This window comes from Archocentrus centrarchus, chromosome 1, assembly GCF_007364275.1.
Source record: "Archocentrus centrarchus isolate MPI-CPG fArcCen1 chromosome 1, fArcCen1, whole genome shotgun sequence".
Taxonomy (NCBI): domain Eukaryota; kingdom Metazoa; phylum Chordata; class Actinopteri; order Cichliformes; family Cichlidae; genus Archocentrus; species Archocentrus centrarchus.
The window spans coordinates 5,020,156-5,033,969 of NC_044346.1; the positions used below are offsets into that span (position 1 = coordinate 5,020,156).

Here is a 13,814-nt window from a genome sequence, read left to right on the forward strand (position 1 = left end):
TACTATGATTTTCTGTTATAGTGTATCTGTTGTCATGCCTTAGTCCTTTGTATCTTGTCGTGTGTTTTGGATACATGATTTCCTCACTGCCAACAGTCAGTAAAGACACAGGATGCTTTACCTGACTGTAAATGATTTCCTGAAACAGAAATCAATACGGTGGAGTTCTGACGTCCTCTGGTGTTCTGGGCGACACAGTAATAACTCCCACTGTGTTCAGGTCTGAAGTCAGTGATGGTGAAGTTATCTCCTGATGTTATTGGTGAGTCTTCATCCTCCTTGTACCAGGTGTAATTAGCTGCTGGGTTAGCATCACTGCTGCAGGTCAGAGTCACTGAGCTGCCCTCCACTATCTCAGCAGAGGGACTCACTGACACAGAGGGAAGCTTTGGAGCATCTGGAGGAGAAAACATAAGGAGAATGAGAACATCATCATAACACAAATGAATTTCACTGTATTAAGTTTATATTCTAGATAGAAAACATCCCAAAATAAACTCAAATCAGTTTAACTTAATTTTTTTCCTTCTGTGTGAATCAAGCTCTGAGACTAAAATCAGTTTATCACATAAATATAAACACAATTTAAACTTGACTTATTTCAGTGACACAAAGAGGAGAAACTTAAACTCACACACAGCTGGAGAACAGAAACCCTCATGTCCTTTCACAGCACAGGAAATCCTGTCTGTAGAATCAAATGTGTCCAAATAAAAATATTGTTTTCCTGCTGAAAGTTTGTCTCCATTCTTGTACCAGATGTAGGAAGATTGATCAGGTCGCTGACAGTTGCTGTGACATGTCAGCTTTGTCCAGTTAGAATAAGAGTTTCCTGTTGATCTCCTCACATGTACCTGGAGCTGTGGATCTGAGAGAAAACCACAGATATCAGAACAAACTCTCAACACACTCACACATGCACAGTTAGAAAAATGTTTAATGAGACTTCAAGAGAAAATGTTACCTGTGACAGTCAAACTGACTCCAGGTGAAGCAGCATATTTCCCACTTAGATGGTTTGTTGTGAATCTGAACTTGTACTCAGCTGAGTCGCTCTCTCTCAGGTCTGTGATTCTCAGAGAGCAGTCTGTGTTTTTACACTGATACTGAACATGACCTGAATACTCTGGGTCTGTTCTCAGATCCACATAATCATCATTGCTCTCTTTTGTAAACCAGAATTTCTTTTTAACTGTATATCCTCTGGATGGGTACATGTAGGTGCAGTGTGTTTCCACTGTTGATCCTTTTATGGCGCAGATCTGTGTAGAAGTGTAAGTCACTCCCCAACCATTCTGACCCTGAACCGCTGTAACACAGAACACATCAGAACAAAAACATTGAAGAAAATCAGAAAATTAAGTTATTTTATTCATTGTTTGTAGGCAGCATATCCAGCTCTGTGTGTCATGGAAAACAAAGTTTGCAGGTTTTTATTTTCAGCTAAAGTCTCCTCTGATCTTCACACTAGAAGGCAGGAACTCAGTGAACCACCTGCTTTGAACCCACTTGTATTGAGAACCTGCAGCTGGTGTTCTCAGGGGGAACCGCTCAATAGGCTCTCATTTAATGTTAGAAAATGGGATGAAAAAATGACCTTCAGTTCTTCAGAATATGCATTAAACATAATCTCAGGAACAGAAGAACTCAGTATTTTATGAGGTCACTTGGATATTTCTTTTATATGTATATATTTTTGGTTGGGCTTTTTGGCCTTTAATAGGACAGCTGGGAGAAAGGCAGCAGTAAATGGGCTCGGGGCAGATGCAGACCTGGGCCCCTATCGCTACGATACTGATCACTGTTACAGGCTTCAGCTCTGATCTGTTCACTGTTTAGATTGACATTTGTTTTCCAGTTTCCCCTTTATTGGAATAAAGCACTGAAGCACATGTGATATGATCTGAGCACATGGATTTAATCTGTAATGGACTAAAAGAAGGTCACAAATATTTGTATGCACAGCACACGATCTGATCTGTGAGACTTAAAACTAAATATCACTATTTGTTCAGATCCTGACATTCACATTTGTAGTGTTTCTAAAATATGATCATATTCTTTGGCAGTTGTTTATAGATTGCAACACACATTGTGGGCACTCAAAATTACACACACAAAAACTGCACACATTAGTAAATCTTAGAGTTCCTCTTTTGATCATAAAATACATGTTTGAGATGTTTCTGACTTTCATTTCTCTCCACACATTTAGATCACATTAAAATGCCTCCATTGTCACATCCTAGGCTACCTCTGCTAGCACTGCTAATGTTAGCCAAACTAATCTGACATTGTGTGTTTGCAAAGTTACATCATACACTTTAGAGAAGGTTCTATGAATGTTCCTAGAATATAAGTTTTGGATAAGAATTTTCTTACTTTGTTTGAAAGCACTGAATGTGCTACTGGACATTTAGATCTGCACCCCTTACCATCCACCAATCAAAGAAGCGTCTCTCAATACAACCGTTTTCAACTTTTTACCATGTAGTTTATAGTTTGCATCCAAATATCATGTCACATTTGACCTCTGATCTCACTTTTACTTTTATCTCACATCTGCCTTTATTTCATTGTTTTCTTCCACTTATCTGGGGCCGGGTCAGAGGGGCAGCAGCCTAAGCAGAGAAGCCCAGACTTCCCTCTCCTCAGCCACCTCCACCAGCTCATCCAGAGGGACCCCAAAGTGTTCCCAGGCCAGCCGAGAGATATAATCCCTCCAGTGTGTCCTGGGTCTGCCCCGAGGTGAATTTAATGTGTTGTTTATAAAAGCAAACATGTTATAAGAAATGTCTAAAGTTTTATAGTTTTTAAATGGTTCAGTATAGTTTGTGGAGGATGAAACATTTAACAATCTCAGAGTTTTCAGCTAAACCTGCTTCGTGGAATAGAGCCCTGAACTGAACTCATTATATTTTTGTTCATGTTTTCATGAACACGATGCACAATCTGCCCTTTATCACATTTTGAACAGTCCTGAAAATGATTAATCTGCAAAAACCTACAAACTGTTGAATGTTATCAGTGCATATAAAACATTTCAAGATATCCAAGATGTTCAATTTTAGTGAGACAAAGATGAATGCCTGCTGCTGCAGAGCGTTAAGGACAGACAGTGTTTCACACAGCATCATTTTATACATGAAATCAAAAACACATTGACCTGAAAATAAATGAGTGAGTGAATTATATTTATTTCTGTCTCACTTTTGGTTACTCTGAGTAGAATTACCCTAAAATGTTCAAGGAGCTGTACAGTAGGCCTACCTGTCACAGTGAGGAGAAGAAGAAATCCACTGATTGCTGTTATTAAACTCATAGCAGCTCCACTCATTGCTCTGTATGAGGCATTCAAATGTGTCTGCAAACTGACAACAAACACTGACAGCACTTTAATCTGCAATGCAGAAGTTCACTTTTCTCACATCGTCTCAAGTCATAATGCGATATACATGTGAAGGTGTTAAAAACAACACCCACTCTTCCTCCTCCTCCTCATTTACATGCTAAATGGGCTGGTTCTTATATAACACCTTTCTACTCTACTCATGCACTCGAAGCACTTCATACATATTTGCATATATCTAACATTCGCACTCCAATCAGGAGCAACTTGCAGTTCACCATCTTGCCTACAGATGCTTTGGCATGCAGACTGAAGAAGCCAGGAATCAAATTACCAGCCTTCTGATTAGTAGATGACCTGCTCTACCTGCAGAGCCACAGACATCCCTGAAAAGTTAGAGAGGAGAATGAGAACGATTTCATTTGACTCGACTCGTCTGTCATTTGTCTTGTAGAGAAAAGAGGAAATGAAAAAGGATCTCTGTGCACAGCAATGTTTAATCTTTGTCTCATTGATCTGGTGCACAAAGAACAACCTGCTGCTCAACATCAGCAAAACAAAGGAGCAGTTTTTGGTTGCTGGTTTTGTAAATGTTGTTCTCCCTGTCTGAGTTCACTCTGTCTCATTCATGTGCCTTCTGTACTATACTGTCTGTTATCATGCTTCGGTCAGTCTGCAGTGTCAGTTATCTGTTGCTCATTTCCTGTTTTACTTTGAAGTTGAGTTTCCCTTCATGTCTTCTGGCTGTTTTATTTCCTCCCTCTGTGATCGGCCTGATTGTTCTCTCTTTCAGAGTTCATATTAGCCAACAGACGGCTCACATTTAGTCGTACCTTTCCTGCTTTTATGTACATTTGAGTTTTCTCTGCATGACCACATTTCATCAAAACTTTTAAATGTGCACAACACTTATAAAAAAAGTGTATTTGCACAGATAATTGTATTTTTCATCCCACCCAACTATATATTTGATAATAGCGTAGCAGCCTGGAGTCCTGAATCTTTTCCTGTGTAGTGTGACGACCTGCTCTGCCCTCCTTTTGGCCTGTTTGTGTAGCAGGTAAGCACTGGGGGGTACGGGGGGGGGGGGGTACTGGGAGGCTGTGAAGGAAGACACCTGAAAAACTTCAATTAAAAAATAATGCCATTTAATCTATTAAAGAATCAGAAGATAATCACATGTACATGTGGGCAAATCTTGTTCAGGGAGGCACAGGCCTCCCCACCAGCTGCCTGTGCTCCCTTCCACAGAAGAGCACAGCTCTAAGCTAAACATAACAACTTTATACTACAAGCACTAACAATTAAATCATGACATGGTGTGGCAGGCCGCTTTAACATAACACCTGTAAGATATAATTAGAGATATCTTAGTTTACTAATACGTCTAGTCATGAATCAGTTTCAGATATCTGGACTGTAAGTGTGGTGAATCTGATTTTATGTTAAAAACAGCCTGCCATACACATGTCAGTTTTATTCTCTTTAGTAACAGAGAGTGATGACCTACACACACCCTTCCCTCCTCAGACACAGATGCACATGTTTTGGCAAAACCTTTAAGGATAAGATAAAAATATTCCTCTCTGAGACCAGGAAGGTCATAAACAAGATAAACATATCGCCCAAAGGCCGTGAAGTTGGTCTGGAACTATCTATCTGTCGCTCTCTGTCTAATGTATTATTTAATGATCTATTATTTGGTTCAGCCACTGTTTATTAATTAATTTACTGGAGTTTACTTTTAAACATTTGTCATTTTATTCATTGGGTAAAAAATAAACCCCAACAACATCAATATAACAATATGGCACCTATTTTTAGAAGCAACATAACTTCAACTGAGCTTTACATTTAAAACAAAAGTCAAATATCCCTCCATCAGCTGCCTGTCATGTTCATCAGGTTTTGTTGACTGTGGCGTACAATCCACATGACGACTCTTCTGTTTCGTGACTTCTGCCTCTGAGAAACAGAGAAGGAAATTCAGTGATTTGGAGGATACGTCATGAATTCAGATCATTTCCATTATTTGTGAAGATGAAGAGCAAAAGCAGCCAACCTATTTCTTAAACATTTCATTTTAATGTTGTAGTGAGGAAAATGCCACTGTGTGAGGAGCCGCTCACCTCTTGGCTTCACTGCCTCTGTTAAATCTAACAGCAGTGTACTCAGCAACTTCCTGTTCCTCCGTGTGTCTGCGGGGCTGAGCTGCTCTCATGTTGGAGTAGAGAGGATCTGCCTGGTTGTTGAAGTGGATGCTGGCATACTGAAGATCATCCTGCTCCTGTAGCTGTCTCTGATCAGGTAAACACTGTTTAGGAAAAAATGATCTCAAATTATATCATACAATGAATTTTACTTAAAGAAAGATTATCCAGCAGTATTTCTCAGTCAGTGTCAAACCAAAATGTAGCTTTTTTGGTCCAACAGCTGTTTTCACCTGTTCTCTGTGGTTTGTTCGGTCTTCAGATTCAGCAGATTCCTTGGACTTCCTCTTTTTTCTGGTTGTGAGAAATGATGAGGAGCAAAATGATGACATTCACAAACTGATAAAATCAAAGTTTATTTTGCAAACAATAATGAAACAGATCTGCTCACCGAATCCACAGGAAGACAGAGAAGACTATGACAGGCAGGAGAACAGCAGCAGTTACTCCAGCAGCTGCTAACCTCCCCACTCCTGTGGAAACAACGACCCAAAGAAATCACTGACAGCTCAGTTAGCATTACAACAACTGAGCACAGTGTTGGTTCATGCATGTGATGAAGTCAGGCTAAGCCACAGTCTCAGCAGATCAGCTGACATCAATGCCAGGTGACATCAGCTGATGTCCTTCTACACATCAGTGTCAAATCTCAGATCTCGTACTGTCGCACTGTTTAAGTTGCTTTAGTCTGCCTGCAGTTGCTGCACATCTGCAAACACCTTCACCCAAGTTCCTACTTCTCATTCTGTGTCTGACTTATGAAGATGAGGTCAGAGAGAAAGGTAACATTGTAGGATAAATGTTACTATGACTGAATTTAAGAAAGAATGCACTCTTTGAAGAAGAGCACAAGAACGTGGATGTACATGTGTGCACAGGCAACTGTTATTGTGGATTGGTGGTATAAATAAATAAAACTGAACTGAATAAAGTTAAATCAGTGTCACTGATGAGACTACAGAAAGTAACACTGACTCTGTTGCTCTGTCTACAGATGTGCTGCACAGTCCTGCAGTGCAGTGTGCTGCAACAACTTCAACAACAATACTGCTGCACTTTTATCTGCATTAAACTGTAATTTTGACTGCATATTTACACAGACTCTACTACTGAGCTCATGGAGTGAGGAGGACACTTTGTGAAGAAAAGCCATCAGTCAGGTGGAGGTTAAGGTGTCGTATTGCCAGAAGAACTGAATCATCTCCACTGGCACAGGCCCAACAATACAGCCAGAGTTCTTCCTGAGAGCAACAGATGTTTATATACAGAAAAGCAACAGAGCAGATTTATATCACAGACAACAGAGATGATAAAAATTAAGAATGTAAACATGTGAGGAGTATGATCTTTGAGGGGTTCAAGCAGCTTCCAGCTGCTGCCAAAACTGGTAGAGAATACTGGTCAATCTACCTCCTACCCTCACCTATGGTCACAAGCTTTGGGTAATTACTGAAAGAATAAATACAAGCAGCAGAAATGAGCTTCATCTGAAGGGTGGCTGGCCTCTCCCTTAGAGACAGACTGAGGAGTGAAGCCATTCAGGAGCAGCTCAAAGTAGAGCTGCTGCTCCTCCACATTGAAAGGAGCCAGCTGAGGTGATTTGGAAATCTAACTAGGATGCCTCCTGGGCGCCTCTTGGGTGAGGTGTTCTGGGCATGTTCTACTGGGAGGAGGCCCTGGGGCAGACTCAGGATACGCTGGAGAGATTTTGTCTTTCTGCTAATCTGGGAACACCTTGGGCTCCCCCTGCATGAGCTGGAGGAGGTGGCTGGGGAGAGGGAGGTCTGGGGCTTCTCTGCTTGGGCTGCTGCCCCTGCAACCGGGCTCCAGATAACTGGAAGAAGATGGATGGATGGATGGATGGATGGATGGATGGATGGATGGATGGATGGATGGATGGATGGATGGATGGATGGATGGATGGATAATTACCTGCCACAACAGTCAGCTGTAAGGTGGAGTTCTGATATCCTCTGGTGTTCTGGGCGACACAGTAATAACTCCCACTGTGTTCAGGTCTGATGTCAGTGATGGTGAAGTTCTGTCCTGATGCTTTTGCTGAGTCTTCATCCTCCTTGTACCAGGTGCAATTAGCTGCTGGATTAGCATCACTGCTGCAGGTCAGAGTCACTGAGCTGCCCTCCACTATCTCAGCAGAGGGACTCACTGACACTGAGGGACACTTTGGAGCATCTGGAGGAAATTCATATTAATTGTTTTTGATGTGATGATATCAGCATGTCTTTGTCATAAGTGTTGCACAAGTGAAGTCACAGCAAAATCTTGTGTGTTGCTTTTCTGCAGTTATCATTTTGTGTTAACTGACACAAACAGATTACCCATGCAGCATGAATTTACTGTGTGAAAGCACATTTAAAAAGACAACTTTGCAGATGTCTAAACAAAGTTAAAGACACACATGCACAGTCAGAAATATACAGCAGAGCACAGGTATTGATTGCCTGGATCTTGTTCATCTGTGAGATTCTAAGGTACTTGCTGCTATCCTCAGTGTCTAAAATGTTGCTTTCTGGTAGTGCTGTGATCAGTGAATCCATGTCTTGTTTACTCCTGGTATAGACAGAAGATGTAGCTGAAAAACCCTACTAATGGCTGCACAAAGCTGGGCTGAAAGACAGCACAGAGGCACTAATCATGGCAGCACAGGTGGAGTCTACCACACCAGGCAAGACCCCAGGTGCAGGCTGTGCAGAGATGCCCCTGAGACAATCCAATCCAAGGTGCAAGGTGCCAGCAGGCAGGGCATACATGGAATGCCATAACCAAGTGGCTGGCGTAGTATCCAGGAACATCTGTGCTGAATATGACCTCGAAGTCCCGAGGTCAGAATGGGATACACCCCCCCCACGAGTGGTTGAGAGTGACCGATCGAATATCCTGTGGGACTTCCAGATACGGCCAAACTGGTGACGGCTAACCAACCGGACATAGTAGTGGTGGACAAAAAGAAGAAGAAAGACACTACAATACCAAGTGTTGGCAACATCAAGAAGAAGGAATACAAGAAGCTTGAGAAATACCAAGGGCTGAGAGAAGAGCTGGAGAGGATGTGGAAGGTGAAGGTAACAGTGGTCCCTGTGGTAATCGGAACACATGGGGCAGTGACCCCCAAACTGGGAGAATGGCTCCAGCAGATTCCAGGAATGACATCCAAGATCTCTGTTCAGAAGAGCACAGTCCTGGGACCAGCTAAGATACTGCACAGGACCCTCAAGCTCCCAGGCCTCTGGTACAGGATACAAGCTCGGAAGAGGACAAAGACTGCCCACAGGGCGAGTGAGCACTGGACTCATCATATACTTTGAGAAATTTCTTTTTTTAGTTTCCATCAAACAAGCTGCAGCAAGTGCAGCATGGGAGCTCATTACTGTATGTGAAGGTATTTTAAAGGTAAGAGTTGCAAGTTTGCATTGAATGTCTGATGAGTAGAGGTTGTCATAGGAACCTGTGATAAATCCCTGAGTTACTGTCCTGAACACATAACAGGGAGAACAATAATCTCTAAAATGTACTTTTTATCACCTGAAGTCGCTCAATAAGCTACTGAACAGGTAGGATGTGAATGTTATTGAGGAAAAGCTGAAAAAACTCCTAAATTAGTTATTTTACTCACATTTCACATTAATGCGTTTATATCCAGACTTCTTCATCCCCAGCTTATTTCCAGCTGTACAGTAATACTGTCCAGAGTCAGAGGACTGAATGGAGCTGAAGACAAGCTGTGAATCTTCACTGAGAGGTTTATGACCATCCTCCTTGTACCAGGTGTAATTAGCTGCTGGGTTAGCATCACTGCTGCAGGTCAGAGTCACTGAGCTGCCCTCCACTATCTCAGCAGAGGGACTCACTGACACAGAGGGAAGCTTTGGAGCATCTGAAGAAAAATAAAGCAAAACAAAAAACTAAATTAAACAAAATAGTTATGAAAAATAAAGTGCACTCTCTTTGAATTCCATGATTTTACATATCAGGACATGATAAAAAATCATCTGCTCCTTACCAGGTTCTAAAATGATTTATATACAACCACTGATGAACAACACATGATGCATCACACCATGTCATTATTTATTTGACAAAAACTAAGCCAAAATGCACAAAATGCATGTGCTGCAAATGATGGAGTAACTCGCTTAAATGCACTCATCAGCCACTTTATTAGGTTCCATTGCTCAGTAATCAGCCATTCAAATGGCACTAATTCAAAGCATTTAGGCATGGAGACATGATGACAAACTGCTGAAGTTCAAACTGAGCATCAAGTTTGAAGAAAAGTTTCATTGTTGTTGGTGCCATACGAGCCGGTGTGAGTGCTTCAGAAACTGATGATCTCCTGGGATTTTCCCGCACGACCGTCACTAGTAAGAGATGACTGTACTGGAAAATCCCAGAAGATCAGAGAATGGTCCGGAAAACAGAACACTTGCTGTGAGCGGCAGTTTTCTGGAAGAAAATGTCAGAGGTCAAAGGAGAATGGCCAGACTACTTTAAGATGATAGGAATGCAAAAGCAACTCAAATAACTGGTTGTTACAACCAAAGTACCAAGGTGAATGAACAACATTGGACCCTTGAAGGAGATGGGCTTTGGCAGCAACACTCCTGTCAGCTGAGAACAGGAAACTCTGGCTCCAATTCACACAGGCTCACCAAAATTGGAAAATACAAGGTTGGAAAAAAAGTTCAGGCTTGTGGTGGTGCTGTAATGGTGTGGGGGGTGTTATCTTGGCACACTTTGGGCTGCTTAGTACCAACTGAGCATTATTTAAACACCATAGCCAACCTGAGTATTGTTGCTGACAATTTCTGCTCCTTTATGACCACAGTATGCCCATCTTCTGATGTCTGCTTCAAGCAGGATAACACACTCAAATAATCTAGTTTCTTGAACATGACAATGAGTTCACTGTACTTAAATGGCCTCCACAGTCACCAGATCTCAGTCCAATAGAGCACATTTAGGATGTGCTGAAAGAGGAGAATCACATCCTGGATGTTCAGCTAACAAATCTGCAGCAGCTGTGATGCTGTCATAGATTTTCCACAGCGTACCTTTAAGGTGCAGTTATGTTAAAATCTCTACTAGGTGGTGAAGTGTGAGTGAAGACTCCTGAGTAAACTCACACACTGATGGAGAGGGAAACTTCTCGTGTCCTTTAACAGCACAGGAAATCCAGTCTGTGGGATAAAAAAAGGAAGAAAGAGAAGCAGCTGTTTTGCTATAAATGTCCTGCCCATTCTTCATCCAGACATAAGCTGGATGATCAAGCAGGCAACTGCTGTGACATCTGAGCTCTACCCAGACATAATCTGAGTAGTTCTGTAACTTGATCACCTGCACCTGGAGATCTGCACACAGGAAGGAGAAACAGAAATGCAGAATACAAATGAAAGTTGTTTCCTTACATGCAGGCAAAATGCATCATGAACCACATTATTAATTGTCTTAAACAAAAATGTTACCTGTGACAGACACAGCGACTCCAGGTAAACCAGCATACCATGCATATGGTTGGTTGGTTATGAACATGAACTTGTACATAGCTGAGTCTCTCTCTTTTAGGCCTGTGATTTTCAGAGTGCAGCTCTCCTGATAACAATGATGCTCCAGTCGACCTGTGTAGTCTGGGTCTTTTTTCAGATCCAAAAATACTTTATCATTCCCTTTACTGAACCACAGTGCTCTCTGAATTTTTCTATTTTTATAGTTTATTCTGGATGGGTATATGTAGGTGCAGCTTATTTCTACTGTTGATCCTTTTAATGCACAGATCTGAGTTGAAGTATAAGTCACGCCCCAGCCATTCTGATTCTGAACCACTGTAACACAGAGCACAGCAGAAACCTCCAATCAAATAAAGGACTTCAGTAAACAGTTTAGAAGACAAACTGGAACATCGTGTATAATGTGTGGAAATGGTCCAGACTCAAAAATCTTCATTTATCAGAGAAATTACAAAAAACGTGCATCAGTTATTTTAATAAATATCAAGAGTTTTGCAAATGTGAAGATGACAGAAATTCAGAACATGAGGCAGGAAAAATATTTACAGCAGCCTTAATTTACCAATGAGATAAAAAAGTCTCAAATTCACAAAGCCCTACGACTTCTCACCTAAAGACTCTGGGGGATAGACGGCAGCTTTAACTAGATAAACAGTTAAAAATATGGATATAAATGACTCAATCAAGAGGTTTTTTTTCATCACTTTTTAAAAAACTAATCTCTCCCCACCCTCTTTAAAAACACTGAATGTAAATATACACAAACAGTACCTGATACAAAGAGAAAGACAACAAATCCTCTCACTGCTGCAGCTAAACTCATTGTTGCTCCTCTCATCTGTCCGTGTGACTTCAGACACAATGAAAAGGTAAGAAGGTCAATAATAACAATGTATCCAGGAGTCAGACACATCAATAAACAGTCCACCTTACAAAGGTGAAGGACATTGTCCGTAAAGATCCCTTTCTGCTTTGAATATGATGTGAGCAGATGGTGAAATCAGGTTAGTGAAACCAAACTTCCTTCTTCACAGCTTTAATATGAACAAGAACAGTGAAAGAAGCCTCCGTTTCACAGTTGACCTGTGCAGCATTTACAGGAAACTGAAATGATGCTACAGCGATGCAGCTGCTGAGGAAGCTGTTTCTTTGAGAAAGCTTCTGTAGCAAAGTGTGAAATAATCCAGTAAAAGGTGAGAAAATTCAGACCTCCAGTTTTGAACTGTTTGATCAGACTTCATGGCTTCCTCTGTTGGAGCAGTTGTGCTTTAATTTCTACAAATGAGAATATTTATTTCATGAGTAAAAACCTTCAAGCTGACTCGTCACCAAAATAAACTTCACATGTTCCAGTTTTACAATTAAAAATCTTTCTTTTCATTTATAGACAAACTCTTTTTTTTTTTTGTTTTTACACATCTAATCTTTTGATTGAAACACAAGTTGGACCCAGGAGACTCAGACAAATGAAGAAGTGTTAAAAGTTTATTTTTTAACCAGTTCAAGTTGAATGGAGGAGTGTATTATTCTGGAGGTGACAGAGAGCAGAAACAGGGCTCAGGAAAAACCTGTGAAAAGAGAGAAAAGCGATTAAGGAAGGCCAGAGCTGAGAGATGTTCTGAGACAGCTTAATGATTCTTCTTGGTTGAAAGCCTTGCTTGTTTCAGGAAGAGGGTTGAGGTGAGACAGAGGTTGGTGGTGGGCAGGTTGGGGCTCGGAGGTGAAGAGAGTGCAGAGCTCGGTGTAGAGTGGGCAGGAAGGTGGGCTACTGGAAAGTCCTTTTTTCTGAAGTGAGTCACTGAGCATGAAAAATAGCTGAGCTACTGCTCTGGCTGTGGTCTTTATATTCCTATTGAGGCTACAAGGAGGTGATGTGGTTAGAAACAACATCAACTTTAATAATATTTGCATGTGCACAGCATAACAATGCAGCAGATTCATTTAATAGATGAGCAACATTTTATAATATTAATCAGGTTTTCTTGACTGTGGAGTACAATGCAGACGGATCCTCTCCAGTTTCTTTTCTTCTGTTTTAGACAGAAAAGAGAAAGAAGATATGTCATTAATTCTCATTAATATCCCAAACAGCAGACGTGTTACAACAAAGCACAAAAAAGAAAAAGTAATGAAAGCATTTCACAGACATTTTATTATGTAGTAGGTAATACTTCTGTGTGTGGAGCTGCTCACCTCTGAGCTGTACTGCCCCTGTTAAATCTAACAGCAGTGTACTCAGTAACTTCCTGTTCCTCCATGTGTCTCTGGGGCTGAGCTGCTCTGATGTTGGGGTCGACGGGATGTGCCTTGTTTTTGGAGAAGTGGACGCTGGCATACTGAACATCGTCCTGCTCCTCTGGCTGTTCCTGACCAGATAGAAACTGTATAAAAAAAATCAGTGTCAGCTACAACCTTGAAATGTGAAATTGAAATTTACATTAAAGAAGGGTGACAGAGCAGGAGCAGGGGTGGCTCAGGAGGAAGAGCAGGGCATCAACTAATTGGAAAGCTGGTGGTTTGATTCCTAGCTGCTTCAGACTGCATGTCAACGTATCTTTGGGCAAGATACTGAACCCCGGGCTGCTCTCCGATGCAGCCGTCAGAGTGTGAATGTTAGGTAGAAAGCATTTAGCTGCAGAAGGAAGAGCTTGTATGAACGGGTAAATGCAAATGTGTTGTATAAAGTGCTTTGAGTGCTCAGCTAGAGCAGAAAAGTGCTATATAAGAACT

At 41.3% G+C, this 13,814-nt stretch overlaps 1 protein-coding gene and 1 long non-coding RNA gene across 2 annotated transcripts in view; both read right to left on the bottom strand.

Moving 5' to 3' along the window:
- The window catches only part of LOC115790300 (B-cell receptor CD22-like), a 124,472-nt gene extending 112,440 nt beyond the window's left edge, over positions 1–12,032 (bottom strand). The window contains exons 1-7 of the mRNA XM_030744108.1: positions 12,018–12,032; positions 11,856–11,934; positions 11,043–11,399; positions 10,704–10,928; positions 9,194–9,454; positions 7,492–7,752; positions 159–397 (exon numbers count right to left, since the gene is read on the bottom strand). Coding sequence (XP_030599968.1) covers positions 159–397; positions 7,492–7,752; positions 9,194–9,454; positions 10,704–10,928; positions 11,043–11,399; positions 11,856–11,934; positions 12,018–12,032 — 1,437 coding nt within the window. The remainder of the gene's footprint in view (positions 1–158; positions 398–7,491; positions 7,753–9,193; positions 9,455–10,703; positions 10,929–11,042; positions 11,400–11,855; positions 11,935–12,017) is intronic.
- On the bottom strand, positions 4,910–5,853 carry LOC115780896 (uncharacterized). Its single transcript, XR_004020000.1, has 3 exons — positions 5,793–5,853; positions 5,479–5,663; positions 4,910–5,314 (listed from the first exon to the last, which is right to left on the bottom strand). It is a non-coding gene; the product is annotated as an uncharacterized LOC115780896 (long non-coding RNA).
- Positions 12,033–13,814: the final 1,782 nt, after the last annotated feature.